Here is an 18,983-nt window from a genome sequence, read left to right on the forward strand (position 1 = left end):
ATGGCGAAATCGGTGTTCATTTACATGATATCAACTCACAGTTTTTTTTATTTCCATTGATGCCAACTCTGATATCCCACTGACATCCCCGTATAGATGGATTCATCGTGGATATCTAGGTACGAACTGCATTTCAACTATTTCCTACAGTTGACGACATCATCACCAAACGTCCCACTGCCAATTTCTGAAAGCATTCTGGATTTTTATTGCCAGACAGTGAATTCTCTTTGTTGTACAATTTCAAAAGGAAGTTGATTTTTGTTGCGTTGTTGTGATGCCTTTCTAATCGTTGTAAGAAATCTCATCAAAATCAACATTTGACGGTAAAATCGATTTTGTACTTGTGGAGCTGTGTAAAATCATGTTATCAACACTTTTGACGATTGTTTGAACACAATAGGTAATTGATTGTAGACATACAGATCGCCTATGCGCTTCTTTTTGACTTTTTCGGATAGTATATGAACCTTACGCCTCCCATGCAGCTTGGTGTATCATGGGTAATAATAATCGGATTTGTTAGCGGTATGTCCATTCACCCAGTGAATGGAGTTTCACTCATCATGTTATTATCATTATTTATTTCTATTTGCATCTACCTTCTGTAGCCCGTGTTTTTTAATTTATTGTCTTCTTTAATTACAATGTTTTAGTTTTACATGCTGGTTTTATATTCATATCTGTGATATTCTAGTGTTTTTACTGTCCTTTGTCGACAGGTTGTTTTAATACTACACATATATTCCATTTCAGTGTTATGTTCCCGTCACGATATGGCTGAAATATTGCCGATGAGACGTTAAATATTAACTAACTCACTCACACTCACTATTTCTATTTGCTATTCATGGGCGTTTCATTGGGCAGTACTACCCGGAGGCAGACGTAGTGCCATTTGCGCTTCACTCGTGTCTTCTGTTTACATAATTACACCGCACGAACCAAGAGGAGTCGCATTGATACTGGGCGTAAAACTAGACTCACTCACTCACGCAGTCGCTCAGGTATTTGTACTGAGCTCCTCCAACAGGACATAACAAGCTTCCAGTGGTCACACTCGTCATCCTTCCAACATGTCTGGCATGTCCATGGACGGAGCGTGCCTCGTCAACAGCCACCTTCAGTCAGGTTATAGTCACTTTTTGTATTCTCTGAACCTCAGAACGCTGGTACATGAGAAAATTCAATGTAAATTCACCTAATAATGTAATCAGTATGTGGGTTTAGTTTTACTCTCCACTCCGCAATATGCAAGCTATATGTCGGCGGTCTGTAAATATTTGAGTCAGGGCCCGACAATCCAGTGATCAACGACATCCATCGATCTACAGAAATAGGATGCAGTGATACGTGCCAACCAAGTCAGCGATCCTGAGCACCAGATCCCGTTGGTCGCCTCTTTCGACAAGCATGGGCTACTTAAGATCACTCCTAACCTGCATCATCACGGGTAAATAACATAACAAGTATGACAAGGATGTTGGATAAATACATATGTGAGTGTGACTTTCTATGACATGTGACAGAATTAAGTTAACGTGCGTTTCAACTCTCAACGAAACTGTTCATTTGATTGAAAGTAATGTTCGTCCAATCCAGGGTTGTCTTGAGTATTGACCCGCGTTCGCGCGGTTTGTATTACATGGCAGATGTGGTGACTGACAGAATGGCGTTTTGGGCAATCAGCTGACAAAAAAATTTCGTCATCTTAGGATTAACGACTGCAAATCTCAGTAAGATGTCGTTGGAAAGCTGAGCAGTTCAGTAAATGTTTAAAATATCAGTAGTTGAGATGTTTGTTGAATGTCCATAACATTACATAAAATCTCATTAGGAGATTAGGTATTCCAACTTGTCTGCTCAAGTTGATCAACAAATCAACAAATATGCTTCTGGACTGAAATTAGAATTTATTCAACCTAATTTTTATGCAAAACGAATATCTTGAAACAAATATATTAACCTGGACTCCAATTTGCATATAAAAGTATAAAATCAAATACAAAAACGTACAGATCAGCCAACTTGAAAACATACTGACTTACATATTGCTGCTATTGTCATACGGTGAGTTTAATGCCGTTTTGAACGGTCCTAGAGTTGTATCCCCGGGGAGTGAATGAGTGAGTGAGTAGGTCGGCGGGGTAGTGGGTGGGTAGGATGGTGAGTGAGTGTGTTATGTAATCATTGCGAGGGTGAGTTATAACGCCGTTTCGAACGGTATTCCAGTTTTGAGTGGGGGAATGAGTGAATGAGTTGGGGGACGGGGGTTGGGGAAGGTTAGTGGGTGGGTAGATTGATGAGCGAGTGAGTGTGCAAGTGAGTGAGTAGGCCGACGGGGTAGTGGGTGGGTAGATTGATGAGCGAGTGAGTGTGCAAGTGAGTGAGTAGGCCGACGGGCTAGTGGGTGGGTTGGGTAGTGAGTGATTGCGTTATGTAATCATTGCGAGGGTGAGTGAGTGATAACGCCGTTTTGAACGGTATTCCAGATGTATCAGGTCGTGTTAGCTTTGTGTAGGAGGAAAGTCCGACAACGTAGACGTTCACTGGGTTCGTCAAACTCAATCCATTCGGACATCTGTACATGCACTGCCTCAGTCGACTAGGTCCACCGTTCCCTTCCTAGTCTAAGACGTATTTAAAGGTGTTGGAAAGTCTGTACGGCTACATCAATATAAAACTGAACCGACACAATGAGCAAATTCTCCCTTGTAAAGTTCGAGACAGATGGTTATGAAAGTGTTAATGCTGAACATCAAGTGGACGCCTTCATGTGATTTGAAACAACCATCCCGATAAACTTTATCTTGCTCAATGAGGTATTTATAAAAACCGCAATGAAATACAATGCCTGAGACAAACGTCTTTTCACATTTTCATATTTCCAAGATGGCTCCAGCAATGTAGGTACGTGGAGTCAACGTTAATCTTCTTTAGTCCATTAAATCCGTCGCTTACTGTTTGGTGACTTCTTATGCACATTTTGCAGACCGCTATACCAAGTTTATCGGGGGAGTAATGATATCAGTCTCCATTTTGTGATTTAATAGCCTCTTCAGAAGTAAAGTTTCTTCAGCAACGTTGTCCGCACTTCAGCCGTTTGTCTGACAAACTCTCCATCCACTGTTTCACATTGCCGGTTGTCCACCTTACCACGCACGGTTGTCATGATGCTGTCCAGGTCATCGCTGAAAGAAATACGAAAACAAAAACAAATGCCCATATCGTAGTAACGCAGTTCGTAGCTAACATGGAGAGTGAATGAATTAGTTCTACGCTGCTTTGGCGAGTTTCCAAGGTTATCACATCGGGAGAAATAAGATATGGGCTTAATACATTGCATCCATGTGGGGAATCGAACCCGTGTCTTCGGCGTGACGGGCAAACGCTTTAACCAGCAGGTCGCTCCGCCGCCCCAAACTAACATCTAGATTATAGACTTTCAGGTAATTATTTAACAACAACCCACGAGTGCACTGGGCAGGTGAGTAGATTTTTACGTCGCTTGTAGAAACTTCCAGCAATGTCAAGAAGGTGGATACCAGCAAGTATCGCGTCTTAGATGTGACCAGCAAACGCGTTAACTACTCGACTACCCCATCGCCTGCATGGGTTGGGCTTAACTAGACTTTGGTATTACCTCTTTGTAGATGCTTGCAGAGCTTGCACAAGCGACTGAATGAACCAGCTACCGTTCTCCGGGTTTCTTAAAGCCTGCATCCCGGCTACTGTGGCAAAACCAAAGAAGAAATCTGCCTCTGGAGCAACCATCTTGTTAGTCGGAACTATAGTTTCTGTAGCACTAGTATCACTGCCGCCATCATCACCTTGAACTGGAACGGATACAACAGCAAGGTAAAATACAATTATAGCAAAGTAGAATACAACAGCAAGGTAGAATACAATAGCAAGGTAGGATACAATAGCAAAGTAGAACACAATAGCAAAGTAGAATACAATAGCAAGGTAGGATACAATAGCAAAGTAGAATACAATAGCAAAGTAGAATACAATAGCAAGGTAGGATACAATAACAAGGTAGAATATAACAGCAAGGTAGGATACAATAAGGAGGTAAAATACAATAGCAAGGTAGGATAAAACAGCAAGGTAGAATACAATAGCAAGGTAGGATACAACAGCATGGTAGAATGCAACAACAAAGTAGAATACAGTAGCAGGTAGAATACAATGGTAATGTAGAACAGCTTCAATAGTTAAGTAGAATACAGCAGCAAAGTAGAACGCAATAGCAAAGTAGACAAGATACGATAGCATGTAGAATGCAATAGCAAATTAGAAACGATATAATAGCACGAAGATTGCAATAGCAAAGTAGAAAGGATACGATAGTATGTAGAATGTAACAGCAAAGTAGAAAGGATACGATATATTAGTTTACCTATAATAGTTATGCATATAATAACTATGTGATCGACATCACGAGAATCGTTCTGCGCATTTGGGATCATGTGTCAACCAAACTAGCATGACCACCTGATCCCGTTAATCGCCACAAATCATGGGTTGCTGAAACCCATTCCAGCCAGGATCTCCATGGGGGTATAAACATGTAGTGACTTCCGGCGACCTATTTATAGAATCTTTCCGGGGGACATTTATCCCCAAATCACGTTTTATATAGATTTATATTTACCTTTCTGGATTTCTTTGCCTCTACACGACTGAAAGAAAAACAGCTTGGGTTTGTTGGCCAGTGAAGGACAAACTGACGCCTTGAAGTACGATGTGATGGTACTGACATCCAGCCACTCGTTGTCGGAACCCTGCACCGCACCATCTCGCCCGTGGGTCAGGAAGATCACGACTACACAGTCATAGGCAGCGTGGTCCATCTTGGCAAGTTTCTTAATCCTCGTGTCCATCACATCAGCTTCGGAGTCGTCAAAAGATTTAACGTCAAAATGGAGCTTTTTCCACACATCTGTTAACGCATCTAAGGTAAAATAAATCAGAAAAAAATCCAGATAAATATTTTTTTTCGGTGTGACTGCTTGTATCCTGGGTCTTCAGTTTTCAATGATTCAGCGTACCATACATAACATCTATGTTATATATTATACATTGCCCCTGTTCAACCAATAGAAAACGGGTACCCGGCGACATAAGTCACGTGACTCTACCTTTCCAACATCTGACAGGCACCTAGGGCTATCTGTGCTAGACTTTGTAATGCGCTATCCATTGAACAGCTGGATACCAGTTCGATACCAGGCGTTTATGTGTTCTGATTGTACTAACTTAGCAATTTGTTTGAGCTTACGGTGGTGGCATATAATGAGTTAGATATAGATACCGCCATGTCGTGGAAATATATAACATCGTCGAGGTTCTTTCGGAGCACAAGTGGAACTGTTATTGTACTTTGCAATTGCTAAATAGTTAAACATACAAGGAAAATAATGTAGTGTAGTCCCTCTTACAACGTTAGTCCCTCTTACGACGTTAGTCCCTCTTACGACAAGCATGGGTTACTGAAGACCACTTCCAATCCGGATGTTCACGGGTCCCTCAGTTATGAAAGCACAGTCAACATGACCAGATAAAACATATAATGCGCCAAATCCATGTGTGGCATTATTAACTTATGGTCACTCGATTTCAGTTCTCCTGAATCTCCTGGACAGTATACAATCTTGTGAAGTTATCATCACATTATCGCGTCCTACCGGGTACCCATCGTCTGTTTGCTGAACAGATCCACACATGGAACAAAGTCAAGAACTTTGTCAAGAACAAAGTCAACCTGTTGTATAGTTTCTGTTGTTGTGTTTGGATAATGTTGCAGCATTGTCACGTCGCATTAGGTTGATACTGAGGAATGCAAATGATGCATGTCTGGTAATTATTAGTTGCTGCCATGCTACAGCAACGAGCACGGATCAGGCACTGGAGTCAAGACGTTAACACCGATCGTAATATCGCATACCTTTGTCCTTCTCGGTTCCTATTCTCGTTTGCTTGGGTTTATCTTCGAAGGTCTTGTTGTTGAATATGTAACACAACCCTGCAAGAGTGGTTGTACAAGTTGACAGCGGGACATTGTCACGACACTGAGAAATGTACTGTTACATTATTCGCTGTTACTTCTTCTGGTTACATGAGACTTTCATCAATGAGGCCATGAGTGTTTTATTTTTCAATATGTATCTCTAATTTTAACGTCTCTATATCTCTCACATGTGCAACTTAGTTATTAAACATCAAATACACACTAGGACAATTTTTCATACGTAATCACTCCACCGTGATACTGACCTATGGTGATCTTGTGAGTAGGCTCTTACGGCAAGCATCAGTAATAACCTAGATCTTCACAGGTCCAACAATAATTCTGAATGGTCCTAAAATGTGCATACTGACCTCTAGGAACAGAGTCCATTTTATAGGCAGCCTCTTGTCTGTGGCCACTACAGTCAGTATCTGCAGGAAATGACAATATACGGACACCGATATACACATAACAGTATACGAATATTCATAATCAGCAGGTACGCTTGTCACTGATCACACTGATTCAAGATTGTACAGAACATACCGTTACACAAAGAACACACACACACAAACGATAAAACAACGAAGTGAGAAATACTCAATAATTTTCTAGTGATTAATAGTCAAATAGGTTGTATTTTTATCAGTATCTCAGTTGTATTGCCGTCTGTGGACATTTAATGAAGGGTTAGAACCTGAAGTTTTACACATCGTCGATAGGAAACAATAATTTATGAATTATTATCGTTATGAAAATAGTGTCGATAATATCGTACTTGAGCTTTTGTGATAGAATAAAGTTTAATTTAATTTACTCACCCTATACACAATTTTTTATTCATGTGCGCTTCTAAATTATGGCCAGGAAAGTCTTTTTTTTTGGAAAGTCCTGCATAAGCATGAGATTATTCCGGAAGCGTAGTAGGACCACGGTGAAAAATATTTTGGTGTCACGATCTCCTACGTAGGAGTTACTAAGACCTATGTTGGACATATGACTTACTGGCTCCTACGTAGCGCTTACAATCTCCTAGGTAGACCATAATATCGACTACACAGCACTTGATATCTGCTACGTAGCACTTACTTTGTTCTACGTAGGACTTAATATCTACTACGCCGTATTTACCTTCTCCTACGTAGTACTTAATGAATCGGATTGTGAAATGTTGTAATTATGTTGCGAAATGTTTATACAGGACGTTAGATAATAGAAATGCAAGTCAGGGACTAATCGTGAAACCTTGACTTGACTGGGGTGGAAAAGTGTTGAGTAAAACAATACGAAATTGAAAAAGGCAAAATATTGTCAATATAGTTGTTTTTATAAGTATAAGGGAATAAATTCACATAGAATGCTACCGATAGAATGCGACACCTCTGTGCTTGCAGGTTATTAGCCATGTGCAACGACCTCTGCAATAGCCAACGCAGTATCCAATAGTAGAGTGTAACAAAGTGCAACATATAACAGCGAAGTAACAGTAGAGCAAATAGAACGCGAGGCAGTAAAGTAGAACAGTCGGCCCAATACATGACAGTAATGTGCAACAATTAGGTGAACACAGGAGTTTAATGGGGAAGGAAACAGTAGTCCCTTGTTGTAAATGAAACGCATGATAGAAGAGCTCTAATGATAAATGTAACTCATAAACAGGAGATTGTTTTCGTGTTTGGGGATTTACGTCGACCATTTCAGACTGAAACATATTACCATATATCGATCATATCCTACAGGAGATATTAGTCCTACGTAGGAGGTACTAAGTACTATGCAGGAGATATTAAGTACTGTGTAGGAGATATTAAGTACTATGTAGGAGATATTAACTCCTCCGTATGAGATATTAAGCACTGAGTCCTACGTAGTGGTCACCAGGATCCAACCACGCTTCCGTACTTGTTTAATGGGTATACTCTAGAAGTTGGTGAGTCAAAAATGGAGCATACATCTTTATGGATTACAACTTCTTGTTTATTACGTTGAGCGACATTAACACAAATAGACACAATGCTATTTGTTGTTACTACTTAAATGCTATTAGTTGTTACTACTTTATCTCCCTCGTCATTGGCTTCATCACTAGTGCTCGTTGTTGTTTTAGTTCCCAAATGGCCTCTTCCAATTATATACCACTTGTTTATTTTATGACATGCTTTTGTTAATGTTAATCAGCTGTTCGTCACAACATACCATGTATATAAATATTCTCACAATTTGGTTGTATTCACAGTTAGCTTGATAACGATATAAGAATCTACATCGAAATGTCGCTCAACGCAATAAATAAGACGTTGTAATCCATAAAGATGTATTTTTCATTTTTCTCGCGTCCGTAGTTTATCATTAGCACTGGTAACATTTAATTAGACTTTTGGCACGTGTTGCTCAAAGTTACGTCTCGGATAATAATCGATTTCGATCCATATCTGGTTAACATGTGTCGATATCTCTTATTGAAAACGATAGCCAGGCCTGCACACATCTAGCAATGAAGCCCCATTCATGGGCTCTCGGGTAATGACTTTGGAAATATTAGGGGACGATAATGACGAAAATGATTACCCTCCGAGATATCTTGTAATGCCATCCCTCCTTCTACGATACCCAACATCTTGACATCTCTATGTTGAGAATCTTTGCCGGGACCCTTTAGTTTTATGTTAGTTGTTGAGAGGTCTGTTTTGATGCCTTCTGCCTTTGGTAGACCTGTTTGCAACATCACAAGCACAATAAATATATGACGCCAAGGAAAGAGACTATATTGTTCTGAATATATTCAGACCCCAAGACAACAAATCATTTGCCTCGCAACAAGTCCTTACAGTCGACGATATTTTTGCCGTAGACAAGTAAGGGGCACTACTTTGGTTACCTAACGGTTAAAGGGGTGGTGGGGGAAACTATTAGTTAAAGCGTTCGCTTGTCATGCCTAAGAATCGGGTTCGATTCCATATATGGGCACAGTGAGTAAAGCGTATTTCTAGTGTCCCCCGCTTTTGCTGGCGTTTAGCTAAACTCATGGTAAAGCATCACGCAGTCACTAGACGATTAAATCCAACAACAGGGGATTAGAGAATAGACGTATATGCATGCACCGAATGGTGGCTGACCCTGTCACCCCTGACAAGGGATCAAGACGGACTCGCTTATTTATGTTTTCCAATTTGAAAACCTCTGTCGATATATGATCCATATATTTCACCACTTTTGACTACAATTCAGTTATTTCGTATTGGAATGAATATCCAAAGGTGTGACTTTGATAAAAACAAGACATAAGAAAGAATATGGGTCATAATTTGAAGGAGACATTCGAACCATAATCAGCATCCAAAGGGGGGCAACTCTCAATACAAATAGCTATGCCTCAGACCACTGTTATATTACAAATGATACTAAATTATATCATGACAATAATACACAATAATCACAAGACAAAGAAGTCATACCTTTACATTTATTGCCAACTCCTCCAGTGACCACGCCAGCCATAACCAAATTATCAGACTTTCCACCGTCCCCTGCCTCAATCTCTATCTTGAAACCTTCTGCCATGGTGATGCTACAAATCAAACTAGATCAGTTGGAATCTTAGTTTACAACAGGCTTAAACACAACAATATTCCCTCAGTCAATACTGATCTAGGTCATGACGTCCGATATACGTTTTGTTCGTGTCAGGTTATAGACAGCATTGTTCACAAACCTGTTCTGCTCGTTAAGCCTGACGATCTGTCTGTGCGCCGTACGCCTTGAGCACAACAGATCTGTGTCGGGTTTATCGACATGAAGGAAACAAACAGGAAATCATAACTAGGTCTCAAGTATATACTACGGTATACTTCTACATACATGCTAAGGTCCTCTCGTAATATATGGCTGAACGGGAGGTCACTTGCATCAGTTACGACTGTTGATTATATTCTCAACTAATTGAGTTGATTTTATAGCCTAGTCATATTTTCAGGGATATAAATATGGCGGACACATACCTGCTACCGTCCTCAGTTGTCGAGCCCAGTCCTGGGATAGTGTAAATGCGTCCTTTTCCTGGAAACTTGCATTCCTCGGGAACCGACCTACTTGTTGTCTGAAGTGACGTGGTATGTGTCTCGTGTCCTTGTATACTAGTGTTTATATCGCCCCTGAGGTTGTAAATTCAATGACCTCTGAACATTTAGACGTCACACACTGTCGTGACGATAGAGTCCTTCAAGCGTATATGTCTGACCCTAGAGGCATTGTTTACGGTGTAGTATTGATTTTAGTTCTAAATATAGCTACAGCACATTAGAGCTCTTCTATTATGCGTTAAGAACTGATAACAGAAAGGCACACACATTCACTTGAGGGAGTGAGTGATTGAGTGTGTGTAGGGGGGTGGGGGTGGGTGGGGGTGTGTGGTGGAGGGGAGTTCACACAATGGGCTTCACACATTGTAACTACTTGGGGAGTCGAAACGCCGTCGGTGTGGTGACGAGCCGACGCTTTAACCATTAGGTTACTCCATCGTCGCGTACTTGTAAGAAACACAGGAATATACTATATAGGGAATTTGTCGGATTCATTCTGACACGTACACGTCGCATAGAACTGACTAAAACACACTGGACGACTAGTCCAGGTAATTTCGGGGTGGAGAGGCATACTGTCTGTCTGTCATGCGGCTCTGGTAATGATGGTGCCATGAAAATGGATCTCATCCTTTATAGACCTAAAAGAATAATTCAACCTGAATGTTACATATTTAGACCAGTATCAAGCAGTTAATAACACCCCCAAAACGATGATAGACCTATTCTAAACCTATATCCACAGACGATCTTAGAGTTAACAACTTCCCCATGGAATGGATCAAACCTTCAAATGGATCCCCGAAGATAAATGAAGATTTGCCGGTTATATGTAGTAATGCTGTTAACTGACTTAAATTCTAGGGAAATATTTTGACTACCCAAAACAATGCCGTAGAGATATTAAGCAACGCGATTTTCAGTATAGATTCTTGCATTGCATTATATACGTTGAAAAGAATCGACAATAGTCTTTGTCAAAGATGTAAGAACGAAAATGAATCCATTGTGCATGGCTACTTTGAAAGTCATCCGGTTGGTCATTTTTGGTACACGCCTGAACACTGTTTGAAACAATAACTGGGTTACTACATATAGTTGTATTAGAAATAAACCTTTGTCTTTTAAATTCTTTATTGCTGCCATGAAAGATACCCCAGTGTAGTGAGACTTATGGTGGGAAAAGACATGATATGTATCTATTATATACATATGTATATACACATGTATGTGTATGTATGTATGTATGTATGTATGTATGTATGTATGTACGTATGTATGTATGTGTGTGTGTGTGTATGTGTGCGTGCGTGCGTGCGTGCGTGCATGTGTGTGCGCGTGCGTCTGCATGTATTTGTTGTGTGGATAGATAGATAGATAGATAGATAGATAGATAGATAGATAGATGTACACTAAAGGTTTTATTCTCAGAAAAAAATAAATAAATAAAAACCAAACCTGAGAGATATTCAGTAACCTGTAATCATTACGTACAATGTGGGCTGACCTATCATGATTGATGTGCAAGCGTTGCTGTAACATTTGAATATACATGTTCGCAGCCGTAATAAGACTCACATGTGTGCATCAATGCAATCATGTCTGTTTGTAGAATGAATGTACTTTCTCTTGTGACTATGCTAATATCACCTTTTTGTACAACCAATGTAATTTCTCTCGAGAATATTATTACCTGTGCCTTCGACTGGGACGCTACGACTTCGACTGGGATGCCAATATCTCTTCCCTATGTTATCTATGTATATAATGAATGAACCTACTTCTTATCAATACTAACACTCCACTGGTGCCATGATTTACCAATATGTATAAAGCTAGATCATCAATGTAAAAGGAACTCATCATCTCTATGAACACTGCTACTTACAGTAGAGGTTTAGTGCCATGACTTACCAACCTGCATTGCCCTACGGTAATGTTCTGAAGAAAGAATGTGCACTATTTTTACGAATACCATTTCTCACAGTTAGTAATGACTATGTCAACAAGATTTACCATAACGCACAAATATATATTGTATTATGTCAAATATTATGTGAAATAATGGGGGAAAAACCCTGGTAATTTCGGGGTGAAGGGACATACTGTTACGAGTGTGTATTTTCTGTATATTGTTGTTATTAATTAAGTAATAATAATTATTGGGTCACAACATTTAGTGTTTTGAATATTAAATAGGATGGGTCAGATTTCATTTTAATAGCTGGTCAACACTTTTAGCATTCTGGTTTTCCGGAATTTATCTGCTCCTAGTTTTTTATGTGTTCACTTATGGGATACTGTTTCGAGACCATTCTAGTGTTGACGATGTTCGTTTGTGCCCGAACTTTCGTGAAATGACGTAGTTTATATATAAATACGCTGGTTGCCGTGTGGAGGGCGACACTCACATTCATTTACATCATTGCCACGCTTGAAATCCCGTCAACGCCTGAATCTACATTATCTGCTGTCGCACCGATCGCTGTGTTGACATTCTGCCATAGCTGTTCTCTCTCACACCAAGACTTTGGCGAGTTTGCTATATTGTATTTTGTGAACCATTGACTTAGATTTTGTCTCTCTTGAATTGTACCTGAAATCTGCATTGTTATATTGACTTGTGACTTTGTATACTTTGCTCTCGTTGCATAATACAGACTTGTCTTTGTTCTGTTTTGCTGGTTCACAGGCGACTCCTTAAATTGTTGTCATGGTGAATTCTTAACCGTAACAATACTCACTCACTCATTCATTCGTTCAGTCAGTCAGTCAGCACAGTTAATCTCAGGGTGAAGGGACATACTCAGTCATTCAGTCAGTTAGTCAGTCAGTCAGTCAATCAGCCCAGGATATCTCGGGGTGGAGGGACATACTCACCCAGTCAGTCAGTCAGTCAGCCCAGGTAATCTCGGGGTAAAGGGACACACTTAGTCAGTCAGTCAGTCAGCCAAACAAAGAAACAAACAAACAAACAAGCCGACATTTAACATAGGTGGGGGGTAGTAAATAATAAATAAGGGGGAATAGGTAATAAACCACCATACCCCAAAAAACTGTAAATTACAAACCTATGTAAAAAATGAAAAATAAAGGAAAAATAAGATTAAACCTAACGAAATTGAAGTAAAATGTAAACTAAAGGGCGAAAATGGGGGCCTAAGTGTGTGTGTGTGTGTGTGTGGAGGGGGGGGGGGCGGGTAAGGGTAGTTGGGGGTGGCTAGAGTGTGGGGCATAGTGTTGATGAGACAGTTAGGCTGTCTGGTTGATAAGGGGAGACTATAAATAAACAAAAAGGGGTAAAAATGAGTGGGGTGGGTGGTGGATGTAGGGTGTGGGGGGAGCAAGAGAGGTGGTGGGGCGAAGGCCGGAGAGAAGAGCTGTGGCGATAGAGGCGAGCGGCTGGCTTGGGGGGTACTTGACCTTGGCTGCGAGGTTTAGAGGTTGTTTAACTGTGAGACTAACGAGCGCTGAATGGATAAACGGGGTCTGATTGGTAGTGGAGGCGGTACAGGGTTAAAAGGGACTGAGCGGATGAACGAGGTTGACTGGCTTGGAGATAAAGTATGGTGGATGTGAAGTAGCGTGGGCATATTTCTCTGGTGTTTATATTTTGTGTAGTATGGGTAAGGTTTGTTATGCCTGTGATAAGTCTGTTTACGGCTGTGTCTGTGCGTTTGTTGTTGGAGAATGTGGGTGATTTTGTGATTGGTGATGTGATGATAGATGTGACCCATGTAGATTTGTTGGTGTTTATGTGATATTGGAAGTTTGTGTGTTTTATATTTGATTTAATAAGTTGTTTACGTTCTATTTTGGATGTATGGAAGTTAATGTTGAGTTAGGGGTGTGTTGTTGCTAGTTTGGCTGCTTTGTCTGTGTGATTGCCTGGTATGTGTGTGTGACTAGGAATCCATAGTAGTGTGATGTTTTTGTTGTGGTGGATGAGAGAATCTGTTTGAATGACTATATTATGTATTAGATCGGGACGTGATTTAAAACGCTTGTTATGTATTTGTTTAATAGAGCTGAGTGAGTCGGAGAGGATAAGAAAGTTAGAGTGGGGGAGGGAGGGGATTAGATGGAGCGTTGAGAGTATAGCTGTTAGTTCTGCTGTGTTTATGGGGGGTGTTTGTTGTACGTGTATGCCTATACCTGTGAGTTTGTTTGTGTTTATGGATGCGTCAGTGCATATTTGGGTGTGGTTGGGGTAGTTGGTGTTTATGTAGTCGAGGAAAATGTTTGCTATGTCTAGTTTGGTGGTGGTTTTGGGGAGATGTTGGAGGATGGAGTTGTGGGTGATGTCAGTGTTTGCAAGGCGTCCAAGTCTAGAGGGTCAGACTACAAGATCCACAGTTTGGACTTTACCGATAATGGAGCTGTCCAAGATGATTCACTTAAGCGCCTGTCAGGCTCTGCGCAATCTTTCTACAGGGTTCAAGACTCCAAGTTGGCGGCTGTAGACACAGAGCTTAAACGTATGTTGAAACCGATCTCTGCACTGGCTTCGGTTACCTCGGCGGCGGCAATGGATCTGTCAGAGGATAACGCCTCCAGGGTTGACAACCTCACGACCATATTTGCATGGCACGACCTTCTCGGACATTTACGGGCGGTCTTGGCCATGACAACATCAGTTCGTCATTCTGGATTCTTTGGCGCATGTAATTGCAAGAAGAATTCAAGCGTCAGTTGCTTCGTGCGCCCTTCACCTCAGTTTTTGTTTGCTGACAAAATCCCGGACGTGTACAGGTTACATGCAGAGCTAACCAACACTGAGGTGGCTTTATCAACATTCGAGGCTTTGGGTTCTGCCTTTCTTGGCAGAGCCAGAGCCAGCGGGAAGAAGCGTTACATTCCAAGGACAGAGTCCATTCGTTCCTCCTTTGGAAGGGGGCGTGGCCGCGTTAAGGACGCCGATACTCAGCTAAAGCCCCAGGAGCGCAGCCGGACCTCCCACCCCCAGTTGTACCTATTCACCCGACTCCAGGAGGTGGGAGACTAGGGGTCTTCTAGGCCAACTGGTCATTCCTGGAGGACCCGTTTGTAAGCAAGATCTTAAAATCCGGCTACAAGCTGCCATTGGTTGAGACTCCACCGCTGACTTCTACTCCCCAGTCGCGGATATATCCTCAACATCAACAAGCTCTAATAGCGTCGAACATCGACATCATGTTGTCCAAGAGAGCCATTGAGACAGTGCTGGAACCCCATTGCTCCCCGGGGTTCTACTCACCCATCTTCCTGGTGCCGAAGAAAGATTCCGACAAAATGAGCATGATACACAATATGGCGGCCTTCAACAGACTGTATCTGGCCGAACCTCCACATTTCCGGGTGATGTCACTCCGAGCCAAATTGTCACCCGGATAGCTTGGCTAGCCATTCTGGCCCTGCAAGATGCGTATCTGCACGTTCCCATCTACCCACATCACAGGAAGTACCTGAGATTCGTTTTCAATGGAATGCATTACCTGGAGGGTGCTTTCGTTTGGAATTTCTACGGCCCCATGGCTTTTCACGCGGATCACACTGCCGGTTACCAGATTTCTACATCTCAGGAGACTGGACTTCGATCCGTACATAGACGACTGTCTTCTCAACCACTGCAGTCCTCAGTTGCTACGCAAACAGTTGGACTACTCCACCCGCCTGTTACATCAACTGGGTTGGATTGTCAACACCTGGAACCAACGCAAGAGTTGACGTTCATCGGAGGGTTGTTTCTGACGCAGGTCAATCTTGTCAGGGTCCCTCCCGACCGGTGGAGGAAGATACTTGTTTTTGCGGATCGAGGCCTCTCTCAACCTCTGACCCTCTGACACTTTATCCCTGTCGTGGGAAGGTCTGGACGCGTACACGTTTCCACCATCTGTCCTTCTCTCAGAAATGGTCGCCAAGATCAAGCAGACTCAGAACCTGAGACTGCTTTTGGTCGCGCCTTGGTGGCCAGCCAGACTGTGGTTTCCCGACCTGCGACGTCTCGCCAACGGAGAGCCGCTCCAACTCCCAGACTGGTCACATCTACTACGTCATCCTCACAGTCGACAACTCCATCTGGACCCGCTGAGGTTCCATCTGCACGGTTGGGTCATTTGCAGAAGGCGCTGAGGGCGAAAGGCTATTCCTCGCGGGTGGCGAGTGTCATAGCCTGGGCTCATCGTGTATCCACCAGATCCCTATTTTATGGTAAGTGGCGCTCTTTCGAGATCTTTTGTGCCCAAAGATCACAGGATCCCATGACAGCCTCTCCACAGTTTGTGGGGAACTTCCTGATGTTCCTGCGCAACTCCAAGCATCTGAAAGGCAGTACGTTGGGTACTTGTCTGTCGGCGCTAAATTCCGTGAACGTTGTGCGAGATTTGCGCTCGTGTGGCCCTGGTTCTGCGTACGGCTATAAAATTGCACAGCAATGTAGAGTATTTAATTTCCTATCCGTTGGTGTAAATATAACTGCGGCTACCTCAGGGGTTGGAGAAACAGACAGTGCTAAAAGTTGTCCACAACTTTTGTGTGTGTTGAAAAACAGTAGATTTGTCCGTTGGTCTTAAGATTAACCTCACTCGCTGGGTGCGTCGGTTTTTCTTTGGAGTTCCCTTGGGTTACTCTTTGTCCTCTTTGCAGGTTTGTCCTGTGATGGTTGGCATTGGTCTCCCGGGTCTCCTGTGCATGTGCACTGGTTGCTGAGAAGTAGACGGTCCACACCACCGTCCATCTGTCGAAGCCATATGCATAAGACCTGTGGTAAGATAAGTTAAAAATTTATTAAAATCTAAATATTTTAGATATTTAAATACTTACCTTACCATAGGGCGGTGACTCACTCCCAACGCTGGATGCTCCTCCCCACTTTGGACTCTTCGGACCTTTCCTGCTGCCAGTAAAAGTGATTTTAGGGAATGGCGACTCAGGGAATAGCGAATCGACGACTGTCTGATCTCTTCTAGCGTAGCTTGAGGTAATATGCATAAGACCTATGGTAAGGTAAGTATTTAAATATCTAAAATATTTAGATTTTAATAATATTATCTAATTTATAGTTAAAATCACAGCTAAATATGCACACCTGTTTCTGCTGTGCTTAAACATACATCTCTCCTATTGACTGTATACATAAATACTATTTATCAATAACATGCAAACCCACCGCAAGTAATTTTATTCCCCACCATTGATTTTTATCCCATCATTAGGTTAATAGTTACTGTACGTTCCCCTTTCCATACAATTTGCTCCACCAGTAGCTCAGTTTAATTACTGTTTCCGCTAGGCTATTTCCCAGGCTGTGGACTTTTTCATTCCTCTTTTTTACATGTTTTCTTTCTATTTTCAAGTTATGGAATATTATTTTCTTCGACTTTGTTGAATGCATTCATGCATCCTCAGTTGCTTCTGACATATATTTGCAAACTGATATTTTGAAAGAAATGACATTTAATGTTCATTCGAAACAGGTACATGATGGTTTTGGTACACGTCTACCCACTGCCTACAATGTAGTATCTGAATGTAGAGATGCCGGTTGATATCTGTCAGTACAGACAGGCAGTGGGGACATTTGTAGTAGGGCTTCATTCATATGCAGCTTGTAAGCTAAGTTTCATTTGTCTATTCCGACATCTTTGCATTTTCAGTAAATCTGTTAGTATTATCGCATCTCTTCTAATACTCTGTTGTGGAGACGTACATCATAACCCTGGTCCAGTATTGAATACTTTAAAAATAGTCCACTTAAATGTGTGCAGTCTAAAGGACAAACTGGATGTTGTAGAAGTTGAATTAAATTCTTTTGATGTTATTTGTATAACTGAAACGTGGTTGCATAAAGACATCCCGAACGATGGTATTCACACACCGGGATATGAACCTCCGTTCCATAAAGATCGAGGGAGTCGCGGAGGTGGTGTGCTATCTATATTAAGGGCAATTTGTATGTGGAGCATATGCACCAACTGGACATTGTTGGACTTGAAGCTATATGTGTTCGAATTAAATGCCAACATCGCAACTACCTCATAAGTACCTTCTACAGAGCTGACCGTAGCAATGCGTATTGAGAACTAATTGTCTGTCAGTCAGTCTAGGAAATCTCGGGTGGAAAGACATACTCGGTCAGTCAGTGAACTCGGGTAGTCTCGGGGTGGAGGGGAATACTCACTCAGTCAGTCAGCTCAGGTAATCTCGGGGTGGAAGGGAATACTCACTCAGTCACTCAGCTCAGGTAATCTCGGGGTGGAAGGGAATACTCACTCAGTCACTCAGCTCAGGTAATCTCGGGGTGGAAGGGAATACTCACTCAGTCAGTCAGCTCAGGTAATCTCGGGGTGGAAGGGAATACTCACTCAGTCACTCAGCTCAGGTAATCTCGGGGTGGAAGGGAATACTCACTCAGTCAGTCAGCTCAGGTAATCTCGGGGTGGAAGGGAATACTCACTCAGTCAGTCAGCTCAGGTAATCTCGGGGTGGAAGGGAATACTCAGTCAGTCAGCTCAGGTAATCTCGGGGTGGAAGGGAATACTCAGTGTCGAGATCACAATTATTATAATGTGTATGTTGAGTGTTAAATTTGAAGGTTGACAGGTTTGGAGTGAGGACTTGTGAGCGTTGAACTAATGTTTGTGTCTAAAGTGCACAGTGTGAAAGACTATTGTATGTGGCTGGGTAGTGCGCTTGGGGTCAATCAAGTATACAAGGTTTGATTTGAAGATTGAAAGTGTATGTGTGTCAGATTGGCTGTTTTCCTTATATATTCAGCTGATGTGAGTATAGTGATTTTATGTTATCTTTTAATGAAACTAGTTCAATGAACTGTTCGTATATGTATTGAGGTGTTTAGTATTCACCTTAAAATATGTAACCTTACCTTAGATGAAATATGTGTCATATAA

At 41.8% G+C, this 18,983-nt stretch overlaps 1 protein-coding gene across 2 annotated transcripts; it reads right to left on the minus strand.

Annotated features, from left to right (window-relative positions):
* Nucleotides 1-1,893: 1,893 nt before the first annotated feature.
* LOC137268066 (caspase-3-like) lies at nt 1,894-10,248 on the minus strand. 2 transcript variants are annotated; one of them, XM_067802567.1, is made up of 8 exons: nt 10,015-10,248; nt 9,472-9,584; nt 8,585-8,728; nt 6,388-6,447; nt 5,954-6,031; nt 4,661-4,960; nt 3,644-3,836; nt 1,894-3,191 (listed from the first exon to the last, which is right to left on the minus strand). In XM_067802567.1, the coding sequence occupies exons 2-8, from the start codon at nt 9,575-9,577 to the stop codon at nt 3,059-3,061; spliced, it is 1,014 nt and encodes a 337-aa protein (XP_067658668.1). In that variant the 5' UTR covers nt 9,578-9,584; nt 10,015-10,248; the 3' UTR covers nt 1,894-3,058. The 2 variants fall into 2 exon arrangements, with proteins under 2 accessions (XP_067658668.1, XP_067658669.1); XM_067802568.1 differs by lacking the exon at nt 10,015-10,248 and adding an exon at nt 9,729-9,953.
* Between the last annotated feature and the right edge of the window lie 8,735 nt (nt 10,249-18,983).

This window comes from Haliotis asinina, chromosome 16 (assembly GCF_037392515.1).
Source record: "Haliotis asinina isolate JCU_RB_2024 chromosome 16, JCU_Hal_asi_v2, whole genome shotgun sequence".
Lineage (NCBI taxonomy): Eukaryota > Metazoa > Mollusca > Gastropoda > Lepetellida > Haliotidae > Haliotis > Haliotis asinina.

What these genes read in the sequence shown, in the direction of transcription:
- LOC137268066 (XM_067802567.1), bottom strand. Translation starts at nt 9,577, where the DNA reads ATGGCAGAAGGTTTCAAGATAGAGATTGAGGCAGGGGACGGTGGAAAG. An exon ending in AGTTGGCAATAAATGTAAAG is followed by an intron (nt 8,729 to 9,471) that starts GTATGACTTCTT and finishes TGTTGCAAACAG; the next exon opens with GTCTACCAAAGGCAGAAGGC. An exon ending in AATGGACTCTGTTCCTAGAG is followed by an intron (nt 6,032 to 6,387) that starts GTCAGTATGCAC and finishes CCACTCTTGCAG; the next exon opens with GGTTGTGTTACATATTCAAC.